Source organism: Blastocystis hominis, assembly GCF_000151665.1.
Source record: "Blastocystis hominis, Singapore isolate B (sub-type 7) whole genome shotgun sequence assembly, scaffold_5".
NCBI classification, from domain to species: Eukaryota; class Bigyra; order Opalinata; family Blastocystidae; genus Blastocystis; species Blastocystis hominis.
In genome coordinates, this window is record NW_013171860.1 from 309,947 (window position 1) to 330,726 (window position 20,780).

A 20,780-nucleotide genomic window follows, 5' to 3' on the forward strand; every position below is an offset into this window, starting at 1 on the left:
GTGCTGCTGACGATCGACGAGGAGGACGCGAAGCTGTTCGAGCATTACATGAGCGGTGAAGGGCTGTTCAAGTGATCGTGCGCATGGAACAAACAGGCAATAAAACAAGCTTTGACTGAAGTGTTTGTTGGACCGTCCCGATGACTCGCTTCAATTCCTCACTACACCTCATCTTTTCGACACAGCTCCCACTTCCCCGATTCCAAAACGTCCTCCACACACTGCTCCCACAAATCTGGCCGCGCTCGCGCGAACTGCACCAGCTGCTTCTCCTTCAGCAGCACCAGCAGCACCAGCAAACTCCACTCCGCACAATCCGCCGTCATGCAGCGCCGCAGCAAATATCTACAACCCATCGTCCTTCCGCGCCAATCTCACTCCATATCTGCTTCGTCTACCTTCGACTCGCTCGTCGGAAGACTCACCAGCTCTGCATCCCGCAGCTCCATCCGCCAGCCACTCCCGTGCATCAAAACCGCCAGACTGTCCGCATAGTTGGCGACCTCGCGATGCATGGCCGTGTCCCACTCGAATTCCACGCTTTTGAGCAAATGCACCAGCGATTCCGTGTGTCCTTTGAACAACAATTGCTCCACAATCACGCTCAGCACGTGCGACACCAAATATGCCGCGGGAATCGGCTTCTCCGTCTCGTCGTGACGCGCTTCCTACGTAAAACTCCCGACCCATCCTCACTTCCATCAGCAAAAACCGATAAATATCCGCGAGGAGCGCGTATTCCCCGCGGATAATCGCCACAAACAGCAGCTGGAGTCCGCTGAGGTGCGCGACGCACTCGCCCTCCACGTTGCAGCAGAACACTTCGCTGTAGTCGTCGATAAGCCACTCCTCGCTGCCCCGTAACGCCTGTTTCCACGTTTCGATCTGCAAGGGGGACTGCGTGGCGGCGTTCCAGGCATTTCCGACGGAGCAGAGCAATCCCTGGAGGATGGAAATGGTGGTAACGGCGTATTCCATGTCGTTGTTGAAGAGGAATTCGAGGTAGAGCGACTGGATGTCTTCCGCGTTCTGCACGGCGAACGGCCACATGGAACGCTCCTGCTTGCGCAGACAGCGCACTAGGATGTGCGAGAAGAAGGGCAGCTGGCTGAGCAGCTGCAGCGTCGCGGAGAGAAACGTGGAGTCGCCGCAGTTGAGCGCGTAGTGGAGAAGGAACTCGAGAGAGGCGGGGAAGCCGGGGAGATACAGCGCCGTTGCTTGCTGGAGATAGCCGGAAGCGATGAGAAGCTGCTGGCTGTGCAGCAGCTCCGCGAGGAGGAGATGAAACGCGCAGACGGCGATGGGACGAAGGCCGAGAGAGTCGAGCGGATACTCGATGGTGCTGTTATAGCCGCTACTGCCGATGGTAGTGGTGCCGGTAGTAGCAGTGGTAGTGCTGGTGCTACTACTACTGCTACTACTACTACTGTTGATGACGGTGGCTGTGTTGTTGGGGAGCATCGATAGAAGCACGCAGTCGCTCCATAAAAAGGCCCAGATCGCGCCGCAGGTCTGTGACTCGACGAGACGATGCGGATGAGAGACGGAAGAAGGGAGAGAAGAAGTCGCGGGGAACCAAGCCTGCATCGAAAGCGTGGAAAAGTGGAAACGGTGTAGTAGTTGCTGAGGGAGAAGAGGAGAAAGGTCTCGAGATTCATGGGGTTTTGGAGAACGCCGCGATCGCGATAGTCGCAGAAAACGATTTGTTTGACTTGCGCGAAGAGCAGCGAATCCTCCGCGTCTTCGGTGAGATGCGAAAGATACACAGCGTCGTCCCAGGACCACACCAGCACGTCGTTGCACGTGACGAGCGAGGACTCGCCGGTTTCCAGCTCGACGGCGCGCTGGGAAACCACGAAGAGTCCGCGGCGGACCCACCAATCGGTTCGAAGCTCGCCTTTGGTGACGAATTGAACGGGGAGGCGAGAGAGCGAAGGCGCGTTGAACGATTCTAGCGATGGAGCGAGCGAAGAGGAACTACCCGACTCAGGCACGGAGAATAAATAGAAGAGACGATGCGTGGTGCAGCAGAGAATGTGGTTCTCCGCGACGTGGATCGAGGAAATGTAGGGGAAGGCCACCGTGGGCATGCAGCGAGGAAGCAACGCGCTGAGCGACGGCGTGAAGACGGGGCCTTTGAAGTTGAGCTCCACTTCCTGGAGGATCTGCGAGCTGTCGAGATTGTGGATGTTGAAAGCGTAAAGAACGGCGCCGGGCTTCGCCATGTGGAAGGGCGAAACGGCTACGAGAATGACGGATTCGGAGAACCACTCCGCGGCAGTGATGAGCCCGTTCTGCGATAAATCGATCTCAGAAAAGCGTACAGAGATGAATTGGTTTGCGACGGTGAATTTGCCTCGCTTGCTCTGATACACACAGAGCGAGGAGGCGGTGAAAAGGAGAAGCGAGCTGCCCGACGGAGAGGCGGATTGTCCTAAAAGAATCTCTTGGTTTGCGAGAAAAGAGAATGGGAGCGGAATCACAGAGGAAAGAACGGCATGTGAGGAGTTTGTATTGCTATGCACGTGAACGAGAACGGTGCTCGAGTAGCCGAAACACGAGCAGTGCTCGCTACAGTCAACAAACAAAACAAAAAGCCAACGTGGCCGAAATCACGTCGGGAGTCACTACAAATCGCTGACAGAGCAGACGCGAGTCGCGCACGAACACTTCATTATTCGTCCCATGAATCACTTTTTCGTAGGGAATGTTGAACAGCAGCGCCGTTCCCTCCATATTGAACGAGCAACAACTCACCTCCACCCCCAACCCGCCATTGGCCTGATCGGAGGCAGCGAGGGAAGGGCCCGAGTACGAGAAAATCAAGTTTCCTTGCGTGTCCAACACCATGATTCCTTGATATTTCATCCCCAAAGCGAGAAACGAGGTTCCGGGACACCATTCCGCACACAGAATCGTATCATACGAGTAGAGATAGGACAGGTTGACTTGGGGGTATTGCCGAATGTCGATCGTGTTGAGTAAATTGGGAGCAAACCAGTCGCCGTCGCGCTTGATCTGATAAATGTTCACAGAAAGCCGCGAAGAAGCGACAGCAAGAAGAGGAAGGCCTGGACAGACCGAGAGGAAGCGGACGCCGTCCTCGACGTTCTTGTTAAATTGGATGACTCGCGAGGGAAGGCGAGAGGAGGGCAAAACTTCGAGGAGAAGACAAGAACCATCATTGATAGCGAGAATAAGAATGCACAACTCGGGAATCGAGGCAACACTTATAGCATTCCGCTTCTGCAGAGAATAGTCTTTGGGAAGTAAGGACTCGGGAACAAATCGGTGGAGTGGGCAAGCCAAGATGTTTCCATTCCAGTTCAATTCAGCAATGCTACCACTATCGAATACTATATATATTTTGTTAGATAATAGACAGGCAGACAAGGGATATCCAAATTGATCGATCCGAATCGAACACGTTTTCCTTATTGCCGCAGAAATACCAAAAACAGGAGACGATACATCTTCGCACACATCTTCCAGAGAACGATAATCTACAGAGATTTTGTAATAATCGACCTCTCCTTCGGAACGAACAACGATAAGCTCACGGCTATTGTCTTTCCAAAGGACGAAAATCCTATTCAAAAGCGCTTTACTATATCCAGCAGGACGATTGTGCCCAATACTTGCAAGAAGAGATATGGTAGGATGCACTGACCAAATCTGAATCGCGCTGACGGTTACAGCTGCGAAGAGCGATCCGTCAGGCGACAACTCCAAGCAACGATAATTTGATTTTGGAGGAACTGCGTATTCCACCAAGCGTTCGAATGGAGTTATCATCACCAAAAATGATCTTTCTATGAAGTTTGGTAATTCTTGCTTGAACGGATTGTGAGGTTTTTAAAAAACAAGAGCAGTTCACAACGCAGCAAGCTGCTGGACCACAGTAGTTTTCTTTTTCCGATTCGGGTGGACTTGGAGATAGGCCCGAGTCGTAGGGCGGTATAGGCATCATTGGACGAATATCGGTGTCATGTGCATCGATTCGTTTGCTTATTTCTATAATTGGATGAACCAAAATGCATGTGTATATACCGCTTAGAATGGTTTCAAAGGCTTTATCGATTCCAGTGGAATCATAAGCAGAAGTTTCGATAAACGCAATATTGTGCTGTTCAGCAAATTGAACGGCTTCTTGCGATTCGATGACTCGCAGATTGGCTAGGTCGCACTTGTTTCCTACCTGCATTGTAAGCAAAAGTCGTATTGCAGCTTACTAGTACGATCGTCATGTCGTTATCCGAATAATGTGATAGCTCTGCCAACCATACACCAATGTTGTCAAATGTCGATCTCACTGTTATATCATATACAAGGAGAGCTCCAACAGCTCCTCTATAATACCTGTGTGTTATCCTATTTGACTGCTTCGTACGCACTGGTGATGGCTCGATAGCGTTCTTGTCCCGCTACATCGATAGCACATGGCTCGAAAAGCACATACCTGTATCCCAAATTTGCGCCTTGATCGTTTTGTTGTCAATAGTCACACACTTAGAGGCGAATTCCACTCCAACCGTTGATTTTGTATCTGTATAAAACTCGTTCTTCGCGTAGCGCGTAAGGATGTTCGTTTTTCCCACCCCGGTGTCACCAATCAAGACAACTACACGTTATCCACGATTTCAAATCGTTCTTTTGCACAAATAGTCGTATCTCTCTTCTGGTTCGGCTGTTGACATATGAATTGAAGCAGTTTTGAACGATTTCTTCAAATCTGGAATTCCCGGAATTGAGCCTATTTTTCTCCTTCTTCACTTCTCAATTGAAATCCCTTCGATGCAGTTTATTAGCGAAAAGAAATCTAGCACCACAGCCGTCCCTATGAAACGCACAACGTACGTGTATATCGGATTTGGTTGATTGTTAGGGATCCGATTGTGACTGGAAGTACGGTACTAGCAATGAAGTACAGAGACGGCGTGATGATGTGCACGGACACTTTAGGTAGGTGGTACGGACTCTGGTTGTTGTTTTAGCTTCCTATGGAAGTATGTCAATGTTTAAGAATGTACAGAGAATGTACGTGCTGAAGAATAATGTAATCATCGGATTTGATGGAGAATATAGCGACTTTGCCCACATTGTTGAAGAACTTGAGAAGATTCTGTACCTTCTGTGAATTCTGAATTGACGGGTAGGGATGAATCCATTTTCCAGGACGACAATTCTATGTTGACCGCTGCTTCCACATTCAACTTTTTGCGAGCTTGGCTGTACAACCAACGCACAAAGATGGAACCTCTCTGGAATACGATTGTCGTGATCGGCCTGGAGAACCAAAAGCCGTAAGTACTTGAGTGTTGTGAGTTGCGAAGAGCCCAAGCGTTCTTTCGCTTTGTACACGCTCGGAAAGATTGTCTTGTCAATCGTTGTGGAGCGATCGGAGCGATGATTCTGCTTCTGTTTCCGTTGACAGACATTAACCTGCATGTAGCTTCCTCGGCATCGTAGACAAACTGGGCGCCGCCTATGAGGAGAACTTCACCGCCACATCATTTGGATTGTATTTCTGCCTGCCGCTGCTTCGCTCCTTGTACCGAGAGGACATGACCGAGGAGGAGGCCCGTGCGACGTTGGAGGAGTGTGCTCGCGTTGGATATTATAGAAATTGCTATGCCAGCAATCGCGTAGGCGTAGATTGAGGGAATAAGGCGTAGATACAAATGGCGAAGGTGACGAACGAGGGATGCGTGATAAGTGATCCGTATGTGTTGGAGACGCGCTGGCTTGTCTAATTGTGTGTGTTTGTTCGAGAAATGTGCGCGTGGTTTATAAGGCGCATGGTTTCGGATGCAATTTATTCGAAATGGAGTTATTTCCTAGAAAGATATGCAATGAAGTATGAAAATGTACAGAGATGAACTATTTCTCCACATTCCTAATTTCTGATTCAAAATGATATGAACTCTGTGCCTCAAACCGATCGATCCTACCTCCAACCCAATTTCATTCCCATTCTCCGCTTTCACGCATCTTTTCCATCCACTCGACCTTCAACATATTTCAACAAACAGCTCATCCACCTCTCGGAACAAACTCACTGTATGGACTTCGGTAATGCGTTTTCCATGCATAATAGTGACTACTAAACTTCCAGCTATAATAAAACTCGATGCACTCCTGCGTGCTCTTCGTCTTCACTGCCCTGCTAATATAATAAAACTCCTTCCCATAGACACAGATCGCTGCCTCAAACACAGCCACTTCGTACGGCGTCCATCGCTCTACGCTCGATTTCCCCGCGATTCCCTACCCAACGGAGAAACGGGGATGAGTTCCGACGACAGCTGTCCGAGGAGCTTCGCGCGGTCGAACAGATACTGCATGCCAAAAGTGGAAATGGAGTACCAGTTGGGTGTGGTGGAGTCCGTAAGGAATCGCGCTGCGCGTGTTGTAGATGCGACTGACGCAGCCGAGATAGTCCTCCATCTGCTGCCGCGACTGCCCGAGATACTTGCCGTGGTTGTTCGGGTGGAGACTTTTCACGTGCTGGAGCTCGGTCCAGGGCTCCGAGTCGAGGTCTGTGGGAGAATGAAGGAAGGAAGGAGAAAAGTACGGAGAGAGAGCGAGCAGTCGAGGCAAATGTTGGATTCGGGCTTTTTATCGGAGGCTTCCTTGCGATCCTGCTTTTTGGACTTGGAAGAAGGGGCGTCGGAGGGGTCGTGGTGGCTCGAGGACTCATCTGCAGGGGAAAAAGACTAAGGAAGGCTACGGGATTTGCGATTATCTTTGGAATGGTGGCTTTTGTCGGCTTTCGATGACTCCTTTTCTTGAGGTTTGTTTCGTTTGATAAATGCTCTTCTACCGGCATAAAAGAGCGATTTGAAAGGTTTACCGCATAATTGTTTGGCGCTTTGCGGCTTCGGGTCGAAACATGACCTTCCGAATATGCTCTATGATCTTTAATTGTTTATTCATTTTCAGATGTCTTTGTGTCAATTCTTTCCCAAAGCTCAACTCTTTGGTCGATGGAACACGTGCTATTTCTTGCAGGTATCGAACGGCTTCAATAACATCTTCTACAGACTCAAACACAATAACACGAAAAAATACCCCGAGTATACTCTTGCGGCATCGTATTAGAGAATGGACTCGTAGCTCGACCTGCCTGTTAGATAGATAGATACAATAAATTAATATCTAGTTAGAAAAATTGCCGATTACAAACTTTATGTGGATCCTTGCTCATGGTGAATGTGAAAATGGGAGCATTGGAGATATGGATTCTATCTCTGTCAAACTTGCGTCTTTGGTGATTTTGCAGAATTGTTGACGAATCAATCCTATTTCCCTTTCAGTGTTATTAGCAGACCATTTCGCATATTGCAAAAATAGAACCTAGAAAAGTGACTCTGTTCCGTAATGACGCGTTCTTAACCATCGATTCCTATTCGGAGTGTTGTGGACACACGACCCCATTCAAACTCCGTATTCAAGTGTCTTCTCTGTACGAACCTTGGCGAAATCGAGATAGTAAAGTCCCATTCTAGAGCAGACACCGACCCAAGCATATTTCTTGTCAAACAGTTTAGCAGACAGCATAATCGATCCTGTGCGATCCACTTCCATTGGCGTGAGCTCGATAACACTATTCGAAATATCTCCTGTATATGTGTAAATATCCTTTGGCAAATGCGTAGGATGATGACCAGTTCCACGATTCCACGTTTCCACATAAGCTTCCAAGGTTATTCCATTTTCTAAAAGATTGTTGTATTCGAATGTTCACTCGCGGACTTATTGCTGCGTCGACTAAGACATACGTCAGCTCTGTCGATAGCCCTATTCTGAATATGATTTTGTAGATGCTGAAAATGGCTCCTAAAGCCGTGGGAGCTGTGCGAAACCTTAATATCCATGAATGGCAGAGCAAGCAGCTCATTCAAAAGTAGCGGATTGGGGGAGCTCACGATTTTAGATACGGAGGAAGAGCTCAGTCTGGAGAAGTGGCTTATTCTCCTGAGCGTTCAAAGGACATTGCTCTGCAGCTGTGGAATCAGTGTAGGTTGTGTCTGTCTTGTGTCATCCGTAGTCCCTGGTTGTAAATTTGTGGTAAAGGCTCAGGTTCTTGCCGGAGGTCGTGGAAAGGGCCACTGGGAGAACGGCATGCAGGGAGGTGTGAAACTCGCCAAGACGTACTGGTGATGGGTGTGTTTGATGTCTAGCCCCGATGAAGTGTACGCCATCGCTCAGGAGATGATCGGCCACAAGCTGATCACCAAGCAGACCGGTGCGAAGGGCATCAACTGCAACAAGGTGATGGTGTGCGGTGCCGTGAAGATTCTTAAAGAATTCTACCTGGCGATCCTGCTGGACCGCGCGATGGGCTGCCCCATGATCATCGCGACCTCGCAGGGAGGCATGGGCATTGAGGAAGTGGCTCAGAAGTGCCCGGAGTGCCTGTTCAAGATCCCCATTTCGGTGAAGAACGGTCCCACCAAGGAGCAGCTGGCCAAGCTGGCGTCCGACCTGGGTCTGCAGGGCGATCTGGCGAAGGACTGCGCCGCGAACGTGCAGGCGCTGTACAACGTGTTCGACCGCTGCGACTGTACGATGGTGGAGATCAACCCGCTGGGCGTGATCGAGACCCCCACGGACGAGCAGGTGGTCTGCTGCCTGGACGCCAAGCTGCAGTTCGATAACGACGCGGAGTTCCGCCAGCGCGACATCTTCGCGATGCGCGACAAGAGCCAGGAGGACCCGCGCGACGTGCGCGCGTCGATGGCCGGACTGAACTACATCGGTCTGGAGGGCAACATCGGCTGCATGGTGAACGGAGCCGGTCTGGCCATGGCCACCATGGATACCATCAACTACTTCGGAGGTAGCGCCGCCAACTTCCTCGATGTGGGCGGCAACGCCAAGAAGGAGCAGATCTCCGAGGCGCTGCGCATTCTGCGCTCGGACGCCCACGTGAAGTCCATCCTCATCAACATCTTCGGAGGAATCATGCGATGCGATGTGGTCGCCCAGGGTATCGTGGAGGCTGCCCGCGAGGCCGCGCTCGACATCCCTCTGGTGGTGCGTCTGGAGGGAACCAACGTGGAGAAGGGAAAGCAGATCATCAAGGAGAGCGGACTGAACATTATCCCCGCCGACGATCTCGGCGATGCGGCCAAGAAGGCGGTGGCTTCTGTGAAGGCCTAAGTGTGTTACCGTATATCAATTGCATTGCGATGTTTGTTGGAGGAAAGAAGGAAAGGGAATATTTGGATGGTCACGATCTCTATCTGTTGGCTAGCGGACTTTGTATGTTGGTGCAGCATAGAGCAGGAAAAATTAATAATAATATATGATGTCTTTTGGCTTTTCTTTGAGAATAACTCGCCAATCGAATTCTATTAAGAAAAACGATTCCTAATCGCGATAATCTACTCTTTAGATCATTGCCCTTTTATTTTTAGCAACCTCCAACTTCGTTCCCTCTTTCCTGCTATTTCGAGTCCTACCTCTCTCAAGGGGAAACGGAGAATAAGACCCGATTTAAATAGCCCCAAATGTTCCAAATCGTATAGGAAAAATGAACCGGCCCTAATTATTAGGGACACTATTTCAGTCGTTCTCTCACTATTCTCCATTCTTTCTCACATCATGGAAGACAAGCACATCCTTCTTCCTTATATATCTCCTGAAGTTAATACAATGGTTTCAAGTACCTCCTATGGGCAGGGATTTTATTTTCAGACACTTATTGGAGTGGTGTTGATCCCTCGATATTTTTACCTGAAACAACAGAGTCGACTGAGGGCGAGTCTGTGGAGTCCTCCCCCACGCTCTCCCCGACCGAAGCTGTTGAAAGACGATCCCCCGTGACGACAATTCAAGAATACAGCCGCTTGGTTATTGACTGCATGAAGAGGGGAAAGAAGATGAACACCACAGAAGTGGCCCGCACCATTCTCAGCTCTGTTCGCCCCAAACCTGCTTCTCTGGTAGGATGATGAGGCTGGCGAGCGTAACAATCAGACTGTCAATATTCGAAGACGCGTCGGAGATGCTTTGAGTGTGTTGGCCGCGATTAACTATGTGAAGAAGGTTGGCAACGGGTATATCTGGATTCGAGATAACGGTTCTCAATGCCACACCGAGTTGGATAGTTTGCACTTCTCGCTGTGTTTCACGTATAGAAATGAAGAAAGAAGTCAGTCTTCTGGAACTCAAACTAGAGGAGAAAAGACGCAAGCTGCAAGCTCTCATTGCTCAGGTTCGAATTCATTTCAACATTTAATATGCAGAGAAAGCAAAGGCAGATGGAAACACAACTACAAAACTCCACATTCACTTCGCCGATCCCTGATGAGTGTTCGATCAGTCTGGACACTCCCTCGGTTCACGAAGAGAGCGAGCCCTCATTCCATTCCATTTCTGTACCTGAATTTACCTTCTCGGATCTACCATCCCTGTGTGAGCCTGAAAGTTGTCTGCCGAACGACGACTTTGCGCTGTTTACGTAAGACTGGACTGAGAAATTGATGGGTAGACCCCACTTTTCTTCCATTTCAAGATCATCTTCTTTTGGGTTTTTTGGAGAGCTGGAAGACTCGAACTAGTTGAGTTTTGTAGTTTTTCTATTTTAGTTGGAACGTAATTCCCATGTTTGTTTTAAACACTTCGATGGAAGTCGTGAGTGAGACGAATGGAGCGTTGGAGGCGTGCCTAAAATTGCTACGTGGAAGCAAGGACGAACAAAAGTTCGCGGGATTGTTAATGGCATCAAAGCATTTGAAGCCCGAGGTAGGAGCAATCCACTGTGGTTTATAATCGATCTAGAAGGATGAAATGCTCACAAAAGAGATGCTCGACGAACGGAGTAAAACTTTGATATTTCAAATGAATTCTAGCTTCCAGCATTTTTCATGCTATTGGTCTCCCGTTTTTAGAGCGGTTGCTAAAGAGTAACAAGGATGACACGTATTGTGATGTGGCTGTGTCCCTTCTAGTCAAGTAGGTCAAGAGACTTTCGTTCAGAATAGTTTTTGTGATAATCCAAGTCTTCACAAGGAGATTGTCCAGCTCATCGTTCCTCTGATTCAGCTTCTCTGTAAATCCGAAAATGACACGATTCGCGGCGATATCGTCACAATTCTCTCAGCCCTAGCCGGCGATTCCTCTCTTCTTGCTGTATTTCTCTCTCTTTCAATCCGAATTTCAGTTTCTTAGCAATAAAATCGTCGTTTCCTCGCTTTTGACGCATATCAAACACATTCTCTCTCATGATGTCTCTTCGTCCTTAAAAGAATCGTATATTCACCAAACTTTTTCTTATTCCCAGTTCTATTTCCCTGTTATTTTACCTTCTTCAGCATTATCCTGCCTCCCAAGCCACGTCTCCCCTTCTTTTGGAATTCCTAAAATTGGTCTGTTTTTGCCCGTTGATCGAATCCTACGGGTTGTTTCCCTCGCTTTCTCTGTTTGTTTCTCTCCATCCTACAATTTCCTCCACGCTTTCCCACTCCATTTTGTTCCACCTCCACTTGCTTTTTTCCCGCCTTTTCACTCACAAAATGCCGAAGGAGCGTCGAGCTGATTTGTTTGAGCTCGTTTGGACGCTGCTTCGCGAATTTGGTTTTGATTGGCTGAACGAATCGCTGGAAGGAAAGCAAGGCGAAGTTTCGGATTTAGAAAAAAGCGTAACGAACGAAAAACTTACGATCTTAATTACGAAACTGAGTAGCGTGGAGGTGCGCGTAGAATTGGATTATTTTTACAAAGACGTTGTGAACACGTACGAAAACGTGAAAGACAAAAATAGGGAAAATCGGAAAGACGCCAGTCGATTGTTGTTTGTGAGAGCACTCTACTCGATGTGAGGTGTAGAGTTGTTTACAAATCGTCATGCTCATTATGAAAGAAGTCGGCGAGAGTGTCGAAACAACCAATCGTTTTTATTCTTATTTTTGAACGATTATGCATTGTAGCCTTCACTCAGTTTGATTATGACACGGTAATCGAACTCAGTACTGCGTGGGCGGACGCTCTGCGCTGTGTGAAAGAGTTTATTTCGCTGGCATTGGGCGTTACAAAAACAGACATGTATTTACATCAATATAGCCGTTATGAACTAGATATAAAAAAGAGTGGAAAGAAAATGACGAGTTCCGCATCATGAACGAAGTCTTGGAGTATTGCGCGCTGTTTATCCACGATTGTCTTCAAGAATTCCCGGAAGAGATCGACGACGATGCGATGATCGAAGACCTGCTGAATTGGCACGAACAAACGCAATTTCACCTGTGAGATGTTAAGAGATGTTACGAAATGTTACGAAATGTTATGAAATCTTTGAAGCGTTCTGAGCTGTTTGAAACCAAACACAAAACAGAATATGAATGACTTTCACCGATCCATTATAGGCATTGATCGTTTTATACGCGATTACGGCCGCCTTGCAGAACACTTCGGAAATATTCTCCCCACTCTTTGCGGAACATTCGATTGCTTCAAACTGATTGGCTGCAGCATAATGAATGATGTCTTCCGATTTGACTTTCCGGTTCGCCGAATCAATTTTATTACCAACAATCAGAACCTGGACGTTCGGACTCACTTCTAATAGACAGTTAAGCCACTCATCCATGTTCGAGGCCGAATCTAAATCTGTAACATCGTAAACAAGAAGCCCAATCACGGCCTCTCGCAGGAAAAAGCGCGTAACGGAACGATACTGCTCTTCTCCGGCAGTATCCCAAATGTGAAGCCTATCCTTCATATCTTATGATCGATCTGTACTTCACGGTCACCTCTTCTCCGTCCTCACGTTGGAGAACCATATCTTTTGAAGCAAACGCAGAACCGATTGTGAGCGCATGGGCGGCTGTAAATGTGTTTTCTGTAAACCGCTTTACAATGCTATTCCTCAGAAATCATGCAGATTCATACCTAGACTTGCCTACTGCACGATCTCCAAGGAGGACGATCTTATAGGCTTCAGGAAGAACCTCCTTGCTTTCGTCATTATCCACAGGAATATCAATCGGCGCACTCTACCCATGATTCCACAAGCGTTTTTTTCACTTTTTCTTTTCCAGAACAGTTCCCCATAGTATTTGGTACAAGTTCGAATCAAAGAAGGAAAAAAACGGAAACAAAATTGTAGGTCGCAGCTATCATTCGTACAAACAAACAAGGATCCAAACCAAAACTAAATTCACGCACGAAAGCCGAATAATCCGAGCAAGAACAGCATGCCGACTACCAAAAGTTCTTCATTGATCAATAGTTTCTAGAGATAACGCATCGCACCCGTTCCTACGTATTCCGAATCTTCTGTCACGCTGTTATTCACGATTGGAGGAACAGCAGGAACAACATCCGTATTCGCATTGAGATCTTTCTTTTCTGTTTCGTTTTCGTTTTTCTTTTCATTTTCGCTTGCTGTTTCTTTCTTTTCTTCACTGCATGCTACAATTTGCTTCGCTGACTGCTCTTCAGTCGCCCCTTTCACTTCCCTAGGTGGATCTTGTGGCTTTTCCGAAACGAATTTGTGGATTTCTTGGAGTGTTTCATTCGTTTCTGCCCACATCTCAATGTGATGATTCTAGAAAACGTGTACCTGCTCTTGGGTAGCTTGAATGGACTCTACTTGTTTTGAGAGAGCATTCTATCTAATGAAAACGAGCATCTACGCTACATTCGACGAAATGGTGTTTTCCATGTTTTTTCGAATTCTCTTTCGATCGTATCGCGTATAACAGAATGTGAGGACGTTCAAAAACAACATTGCAATATACGAATACTGACCCAGTCTTCGAATCTTCTGTTCCCACGCTCGTTCCTCATAATATCGCTTGTAAATCTTCTCTTTGTAGTCTTCCAGCTGCTTCTTCTGCGTTTCAAACAGTCTACGGAACACGGAATGCCCTCGATTACTCTTGGTAGTCCTTCCGAAGGCTCTCTAAGGGAGTTTCCCATTCGTTCTCGTTGGCTACCAATTCGGCGAGACGCTTGTTTTCCTCGGTGGTTCGTTTGGGCTTTGCCAGGAGTCCTGAGCGTTCCAATTGCAGCTGCATCACTTTTTGCTGCTTATTCTACTCTTTAGGTTGAGAATGCAATACTGTACCATATAAGAAGCGTTTAGATCTCTCAGCTCTTGCGTAGTTTTCTCAAAGGTTCGTTCTGACTCAATCACTGCCTTTTCCATCTCCGTGATTTGGTCGTACCCCGTTGTTTTATTGATAACGTCGCTGGACCAATCGATAAATTGATTGAACCGAACCGAACTCTTGGATTTTGCTTCTGCGAGTTTTTTCTCCATTCTTTGCTTTTACGGCCTACAATCAATTCTACTCTTTTAGATAGGGCTCCGAATTTGCTTTTAACTCACCCGCTTTCTTCTTGAGCACATCGAGAGAGCTCTGCGACTTTGCCTCTTTCGCTACACCTAACCATTCCCTTTTCTCCCTCCTACAGAAGTGTCTGCACCAGCACGCTGCCCTCGCCAACATGCGCACAATTTTCCAACAAACAGGTTCCACAATCTATACAAACGGATTTGGCATGATCTTTCCGCCGATCTCCACCTTCGTCGCCTCTCTGCGCGCGAACGGGTTCCCCGCGGACCCGGTCGGTCTTCGCATGATCGCCAGCTCTCCCTTCTGCCTGGCCGCGAACGGGTTGAATCCGGGCCTTGCCTCCGGCTTTTTCTCGGGGTGGCGCACGATCGGCGCGAACACATCGTACCCCAGATTGGGTTCCGGCGTGGGGCTCGGAACCGGCGGATTGGCGCCCACGCGGCTAAACGGATTGCCACAATTCGGAGCGAACGGATTCCCGCGGGGAGACGGCGTCGCCGGAGCGATGTACGGAATGCGTTTCCCGTGGTTAAACGGCGTCGGCAGACCCTCCGGCTCCTCGGGGGGCGGTAAAAGCGGGCGGCGCGGCCGCGGCATTCGGCTGAGAACCGCGGGAATCGGAGGAAGCGCGTCATCGGAGAAACTGCTCTCCGAAAACGAATCTTCGCTGGAAATCGAATCGAACCGGTTTCTCCGGTTTCCACGTTTCGTTCGATCGAATTCTTCGTCCGAATCGTCGAATTCCTCGTCTTCTTCGGAATCCTCGTATCGACGGTTTCCACGGTTTCCACGGTTTCTCCGATCGAATTCTTCCTCCTCTTCGGAATCGTCGTACCGGTTTCCCCGGTTTCCCCGTTTCTTTCGATCGAATTCTTCGTCTTCTTCGTCGAATTCTTCGTCTTCGTCGCGGAACCGCGGTTTCCGCTCGGGCGTTTCCTCCTTGGCGGGCGTTTCGCCTTTGGGCTCGGCTTTTCCGAGTTTGAATTTGGCGAACAAATTGCTCAGCGCCGCCTTCGCCTTGTTCTCGCCCGCGCCACTCGGTTTCTCCGGTTTCTCCGGTTTCTCCGGTTTCTCCATGGGTCCGTTGGGTCCGTTGGGGCGTGGGGGTCGCTTCGGTAACCGCGGGGGCAGCTTCGGTCTGCGGGGCGTTTCCTCGTCGAAGTCCTCCTCGCTGTCGTCGCGGTACCGATTCCCGCGGGGAGGCGGGGCTCTGGGCATGCCGGGTCTCCCGCGGGGCGGTGGTACCTCCTCGTCGAAGTCCTCGCTGTCGTCGCGGTATCGATTCCCGCGGGGAGGCAGGGGTCTGGGCCCGCGGGGCATTCCGCGGGGCGGCGGAGCCATGCCGGGACGCGGAGGTCTGGGACCGCCAGGCATTCCTCTGGGACCGCCGGGCATTCCTCGAGGCGGAGGCATGGGGGTGCGGCTGCGGGGCGGCGCGGACGAGTCGTCCTCCTCGTCGAACTCATTGGCAGCGTCGGCCTGCGGCCCCTGGCGCGGCCCCTTCATGGACCCAGCGGCGAACTCCTCGCTGGGCTCCTTCTTGGGCTCCTTCTTGGGCTGCCGACTCACCGCGATGTCCTCGAGAGGCATCTCTACGGGTCACGCCTTCTCTCCGCTCCCACGCGTCAGCGACGCGGCCATCGCCGTGCTGGACAGGCCCTTCATCGTCAGGAACAGCGTCTACGCCTCACTCCCCCTCTTCTCTCCCACGCCCTGCTCCCCTGCCTCGTTCCGCATATGCACCACATGCCGCAGATACCCCTCTCGGTCCAGCTTCGCGAACACTTGGTCCAGCGGCAGCATCCCTTCCCCGAGCACTTTGCTCGCTCCCTGCACGATCTGCACGCGGATCCCCGCCAGCACTTCCAGCCCCATCGCGCCCGACCCGAACCGGAAGCTCTCCGCCCAGTTGTACGGGACGATCCGCACGTCCTTCGTGCGCCGTTCCTCGTCGCTGATCGGCTGCCCCATCGCGTCCACGCCGGACAGCACCACGTGCGCGGGGCTGCGCGTGAAGAGGGAAACGGGGAACCTACCCGATGATGCGCAGACCCATGAGGTCGTTGACGCAGACCTGCAGCCCGGAATACCCGCGGAAATCGATGTCCTTGAGCGACAGATTGACTGGAGGTGAGCGGAGACAACGCAGACAAACGATTGGCCGCGCCGATTCCGAAGAACTTCCACCGCAGAAGGATGCAGAGCTCCTCGAGCTGCTTCTTGGTGATGTCGATGACGATGCAGTCCTGCATGGCGCACAGCGAATCCTTGCAGTCGTCCAGGATGCGTCCCGGGCTAATCAGCTCGCTCGACGCGGTGGGCGTCACTACTCTTCACCAGCTTCCCTGTTTCTACGATCCACGTCGAACTCGTTCTCCTCTTCGCCCGACTTGGGCTTCATCATCTTCGCCATTTTGGCGGGATCGCCGACCATTCCCTTCCCCAGAATCAGCACGTGCCGCCGATTCTTCGCCTTCATCGACGGCGCCCAGATCTGCTTCCCGCTCTCGATCTTCTTCCCGCCGTACAGGTCGCCGATGAGCTTCAAGATCTGCAGCTTGAGCCCGGTGAGCGGCAGCTGGTTCTCCTTCACCCAGTCGAACATCACGTAGTCGAACCGTTTCGCCGCTTCCTCCTGCGCCGGATCCAGCTGTGCGTTACGCGAAGACACCGAGAAAGAGTACGGTCAGATAGGTCTTGTAGGTGTCGCGCGTGAGCGACCAGAGAAGCGTGTTCGCGGTTGTCTTCGCGGTGTAGCTGCAGCGATTCTGCTCTTTGAGCAATTCGGCTCCCAGCACCGCGCCGGGACCCAGAATCGCGATTACCTTCTCGTCTCCCTCTATGCGTTACCCGGTTTCCCCGATTCGACGCGGCGTTTTCTTGGTGACGCGGACCTGCCCTCCGACGACGAAGAAACAGGCGGCAAAGTCGTCTCCCTCCTTGCAGAGCACGGTGTCTTTGTTCATGTACGTGGTGGTGAGCTGGTAGCGCAGCAGATTCAGCTACGTTCGATCGAACTCGATCTCCCCTACCGCCTCCTCGTCATAATCCTCGATCATTCCGTCGAGCATCGTGACCAGGCCCTGCACGCTCTGCCCCATCAGCAGCCGCTTCACCGACAGCGCGAGCTCGCGATGCCCCTTCTTCATCATCCGCTCGATCGCTGCCCTTCAGCCCTCCTTCCTCACCCTCCTACCGCTCACGCTCAGACTCAGACACACCGTATCGTCCTCCGCGATCGCCGTGTACCCGCTCACATCGTCGATCAGCGCCTCGCCGCCGAACCATTCGCCCGGGCCCAGCGTGACCAGCTGGTACGTGTTGGTCACCAGCTTCACTTGTCCCTTCACGATGAACAGCAGCGACGAGCTCGCCGAGTCGCCGGATTTGATGATCAGCGTGTCGCGGTGGATGTACGCGGGAGAGAAGTACTCCGACGCCTCTGCGAGAATCTGGGCGCGCATCGGCTCGATGAGCCCGCGGTTATTCACCAGCAGGCGCAGCAGCGTGTTCTGGCAGGCCACTTTGAACATTTCCTCGCGGGGAATCGTCGGAATGATCTGCACGTCAGTCCGGTTCCACGGTTCCACCTTCCGGAAGGTGTTTCCCTTGTTGGAATTCGGTCCGATTCGCAGCGTCACGGCGCCGTACACGGGGGAATGGTCCGAATCGCGGATATAATCGATCTCGTCATATCTGCGATCGGATTGGCCGCACCAATCCCCACTTATAAATGTACAGCATCGACGCGACGTCCGTCGGATACGCCTGGAACAGGATTCGGTCGGTGAAGCTACGGATTACCGCGGTTCTGGTCCTCTACGAGGGAGTTCTGCGCGTGGCGCCCGCGTCTTTCATTTCGTGGTCGTAGCAATTGAACACGACCGCTAAATCCTTGTAGCCCTTCGGATCGCCCTCCTCGTTCTTCTACCCGTCACATCCCCGCGGTGAGCGCACCTTCCGCTTGTAGGTGGGGGCGAACCGCGGCAAAGTGAGTTCCTGGAAGCCGGGGAAGGTGGCGGCGGTGGCGAGGCAGGGCGTCAATTGGTCGTTGTCGATGAGCGTGTAGGCGGCGTCGGCGTCGTTGTTTCCGATGGCTTTGACGATTAACTGCAGGCACTACGCGGGCAAATCGCTCGATTACCGAATAAAAAGTACGTCTTCGGGCGCCATGTCGATTCGGTAGTTCATATCGCCCATAGTGAACACATAGCCTTTTCGCTCGCTGTCGTCCAGCACCAGCGCCTGCACCAGCTCGCTACGCGTCAGCGCCTCTTCTCTTCGCTCTCTCCTACACGGCGTTCTTGTTTCGCTTCGCCAGCTTCGATTCGCCGTGCTGATCCGACGCCAAGTGGCAGCAGATGAAATCAACCTGCGTGTGCAGGTCCGGAACGCCCTCCCACGCCGTCAGATCCAGCGGGCAGCGCACGCGGACGCCTCCCTTGTTGCTCGCGCGCGTCACCACCAGGTTCTTCCCCAGAGCGACGTTTTTCGTGGCGATTTCCGCCATGGGGACCAGTCCCGACTGAATCAAGTCGATCCGAATGAACAGCTGCGCGTGAAACGGGGAAACCGAGGCTACGATCACCGCGATATAACCGTGGAAACCGACCTCCTTGCGCGTGCTGCCGACCTTCTCCTGGACGGCGTGGAAATCGCTGCCGATGACGCCGGAGGCGCGCATTTCGAGCTCGGGGAGTTCTGCAATGCAGACCAATCCTTGTGGATACTCATGCATTCCTCCACCCCCACCGCGATAAGGTCGAACGAGTTGGGCACCCACTCCTCCAGGTTGTAGGGAGGGTCGCACTCGCCCATGTTCCACGTGCCGGCCCAGATGTCCAGCGACTGTGCGTTAGATTTCCGCGGGAGACAAGAGCCTACCAGCGTCTGCGAGTTGTCGCCCTTCACAGCGTTTAGCAGACGCGGCTTCAGCTTCGCGCGCAGAGCGGAGACGGCGGCGGTGTGGTGCATTTTGAGGTCTTTTGGCTGCGGTGGAGAGGGGAAATGAGGCATACACGACGAGTGTCCGGAGTGATGATCTCGCCGGGACTCAGATAGTCGTCTTCGTCGATGCTCTTGAAATCTTCGCCTTCTTCGAGGAACTAGACAGGCAAGAGCGGGAAATCCCACATACGTCGATGTTTGCCTGGATAGCCGCGAACCAGCCTGTGTAATCCATATCCATAACGCACTCGAAGCAGAACTTGCACTTTTCGTTGGGACACAAAACATTGAAGCGCTTCTTAACCTGCTTATCGGCTTGGATCTCTGCTCCGTTCAGATTGATGCACGCCTACGAGGAAGAGGAATTCGGAATAAAACACCATCGCGACTGGATCTCCCAAATTTGCATAGACCACGATTCTATCCTGGAGTAGAACCACGACTCGTTTGGAATAGCCAGGCGAGCGCTTTCCCTTCTTTAATAGAAATCCACTCTTCACGACGGGTTCTTTAATCTTTGGTAGTGTGCGATGTCTACACATTGATTTCATCAAAATAATAAAAACAGTCGTCTGTGCTTAATACACACATATTCAGGAAGAATTTCCTTTCCATGTTGTAAAAACATGCGTTGACTCTTGCATCCCTCATGGACACAATTAACAAAGACCAACTCTCCCTTGTTGGACATATTTTGGGACAAAATGGGAATTACATGGATTTTCCTTGATCATCAACGACCACTGTGCGTACCAACAAACAGCCGAAAAGAAAAAATACAATTTATAATTCAATAATTCAATAATTAATTAATCACAATGATAATTCAATAATAAAGTACAATAATTGCTATATGCAGATGGATACAATAATGACAGTCACCAACACAATGACTCCATACTGATAACAAGTCACATTCACCTTCCTCCGAAGCTCTACAATGAATCCACCACTCGCAAACCTCACCAAATTCCATTCGAATTTCCTTGTCGTGCGCGATCTCTCCCAATTCCTACACATCACCCAATCGCGTGAGTTCGACCAGATCTTTGCCTCGATAAAACGGCAATCTGCAAACGGGACAAACCTTGCTCTGTTTTCCAAGCCATGGAACAATACATTGGTAATGGAAAACATGTCCACAAGGAAGCATGGAGACTTTTTCTCCCTTGCAAAATTCGGCTAAACAAATGCTGCATAACGTTTCCTTGATGGAAACATCGTAATAGCTCGAAGGGATCGTCATGATCCGCCTCTTCACCTTTTCGTTGACTCGTTTGTTGATCATTTTAGAGCTAAAGTGATACTGCACCATACCGTATCCGAGAACCATCAAGAAAACGATGATTCCCATTACCCACTTTGCAATGATGATAGTTCTCGAGTGGACTAGAAGCAATGAGAGTGAATAAATGCGCCATTTACTTTCTCCTGATTCACTTATTCGGATATCGAAGTTCGTTTCATGAAGAGAATGGGCAAGAGCGTGACCGACATTTTTCTCGACTAAAATGGAGCAGATTC

The 20,780-nt window shown here is 50.6% G+C and overlaps 9 protein-coding genes; 3 read left to right on the forward strand and 6 right to left on the reverse strand.

The window, feature by feature from the left end:
• Positions 1-67: 67 nt before the first annotated feature.
• GSBLH_T00003983001 (uncharacterized protein) lies at positions 68-2,225 on the reverse strand (the record flags this gene model as incomplete). Its single annotated transcript, XM_013042812.1, has 4 exons — positions 68-161; positions 193-373; positions 399-1,581; positions 1,611-2,225. The coding sequence occupies 4 exons, from the start codon at positions 2,223-2,225 to the stop codon at positions 68-70; spliced, it is 2,073 nt and encodes a 690-aa protein (XP_012898266.1).
• A 1,490-nt stretch (positions 2,226-3,715) lies between these two features.
• GSBLH_T00003984001 (uncharacterized protein) lies at positions 3,716-4,697 on the reverse strand (the record flags this gene model as incomplete). The annotated part of the gene is made up of 5 exons (XM_013042813.1): positions 3,716-4,198; positions 4,233-4,359; positions 4,391-4,424; positions 4,460-4,621; positions 4,658-4,697. The coding sequence occupies 5 exons, from the start codon at positions 4,695-4,697 to the stop codon at positions 3,716-3,718; spliced, it is 846 nt and encodes a 281-aa protein (XP_012898267.1).
• A 97-nt stretch (positions 4,698-4,794) lies between these two features.
• Positions 4,795-5,753, forward strand: GSBLH_T00003985001 (uncharacterized protein; the record flags this gene model as incomplete). Its single annotated transcript, XM_013042814.1, has 6 exons — positions 4,795-4,853; positions 4,886-4,962; positions 4,995-5,124; positions 5,157-5,303; positions 5,453-5,645; positions 5,676-5,753. The coding sequence occupies 6 exons, from the start codon at positions 4,795-4,797 to the stop codon at positions 5,751-5,753; spliced, it is 684 nt and encodes a 227-aa protein (XP_012898268.1).
• Positions 5,754-7,739: 1,986 nt separating this feature from the next.
• On the forward strand, positions 7,740-9,191 carry GSBLH_T00003987001 (Succinyl-CoA Synthetase subunit ? (SCS?); the record flags this gene model as incomplete). XM_013042815.1 has 5 exons in its annotated part: positions 7,740-7,790; positions 7,824-7,906; positions 7,937-8,019; positions 8,051-8,153; positions 8,184-9,191. The coding sequence occupies 5 exons, from the start codon at positions 7,740-7,742 to the stop codon at positions 9,163-9,165; spliced, it is 1,302 nt and encodes a 433-aa protein (XP_012898269.1). The 3' UTR covers positions 9,166-9,191.
• A 418-nt stretch (positions 9,192-9,609) lies between these two features.
• Positions 9,610-10,602, forward strand: GSBLH_T00003988001 (uncharacterized protein; the record flags this gene model as incomplete). XM_013042816.1 has 6 exons in its annotated part: positions 9,610-9,670; positions 9,703-9,950; positions 9,985-10,114; positions 10,146-10,222; positions 10,254-10,468; positions 10,499-10,602. 6 exons carry the CDS (start codon positions 9,610-9,612, stop codon positions 10,566-10,568), a joined length of 801 nt encoding a protein of 266 aa, XP_012898270.1. The 3' UTR covers positions 10,569-10,602.
• Positions 10,603-12,289: 1,687 nt separating this feature from the next.
• On the reverse strand, positions 12,290-13,059 carry GSBLH_T00003989001 (uncharacterized protein; the record flags this gene model as incomplete). The annotated part of the gene is made up of 4 exons (XM_013042817.1): positions 12,290-12,716; positions 12,748-12,867; positions 12,898-13,001; positions 13,033-13,059. 4 exons carry the CDS (start codon positions 13,057-13,059, stop codon positions 12,290-12,292), a joined length of 678 nt encoding a protein of 225 aa, XP_012898271.1.
• A 580-nt stretch (positions 13,060-13,639) lies between these two features.
• On the reverse strand, positions 13,640-14,272 carry GSBLH_T00006746001 (uncharacterized protein; the record flags this gene model as incomplete). Its single annotated transcript, XM_013042818.1, has 3 exons — positions 13,640-13,859; positions 13,888-14,045; positions 14,078-14,272. The coding sequence occupies 3 exons, from the start codon at positions 14,270-14,272 to the stop codon at positions 13,640-13,642; spliced, it is 573 nt and encodes a 190-aa protein (XP_012898272.1).
• A 4,328-nt stretch (positions 14,273-18,600) lies between these two features.
• GSBLH_T00003990001 (uncharacterized protein) lies at positions 18,601-19,807 on the reverse strand (the record flags this gene model as incomplete). The annotated part of the gene is made up of 5 exons (XM_013042819.1): positions 18,601-19,157; positions 19,194-19,298; positions 19,328-19,414; positions 19,443-19,605; positions 19,637-19,807. 5 exons carry the CDS (start codon positions 19,805-19,807, stop codon positions 18,601-18,603), a joined length of 1,083 nt encoding a protein of 360 aa, XP_012898273.1.
• A 366-nt stretch (positions 19,808-20,173) lies between these two features.
• GSBLH_T00006747001 (uncharacterized protein) lies at positions 20,174-20,589 on the reverse strand (the record flags this gene model as incomplete). The annotated part of the gene is made up of 3 exons (XM_013042820.1): positions 20,174-20,191; positions 20,218-20,268; positions 20,344-20,589. The coding sequence occupies 3 exons, from the start codon at positions 20,587-20,589 to the stop codon at positions 20,174-20,176; spliced, it is 315 nt and encodes a 104-aa protein (XP_012898274.1).
• Between the last annotated feature and the right edge of the window lie 191 nt (positions 20,590-20,780).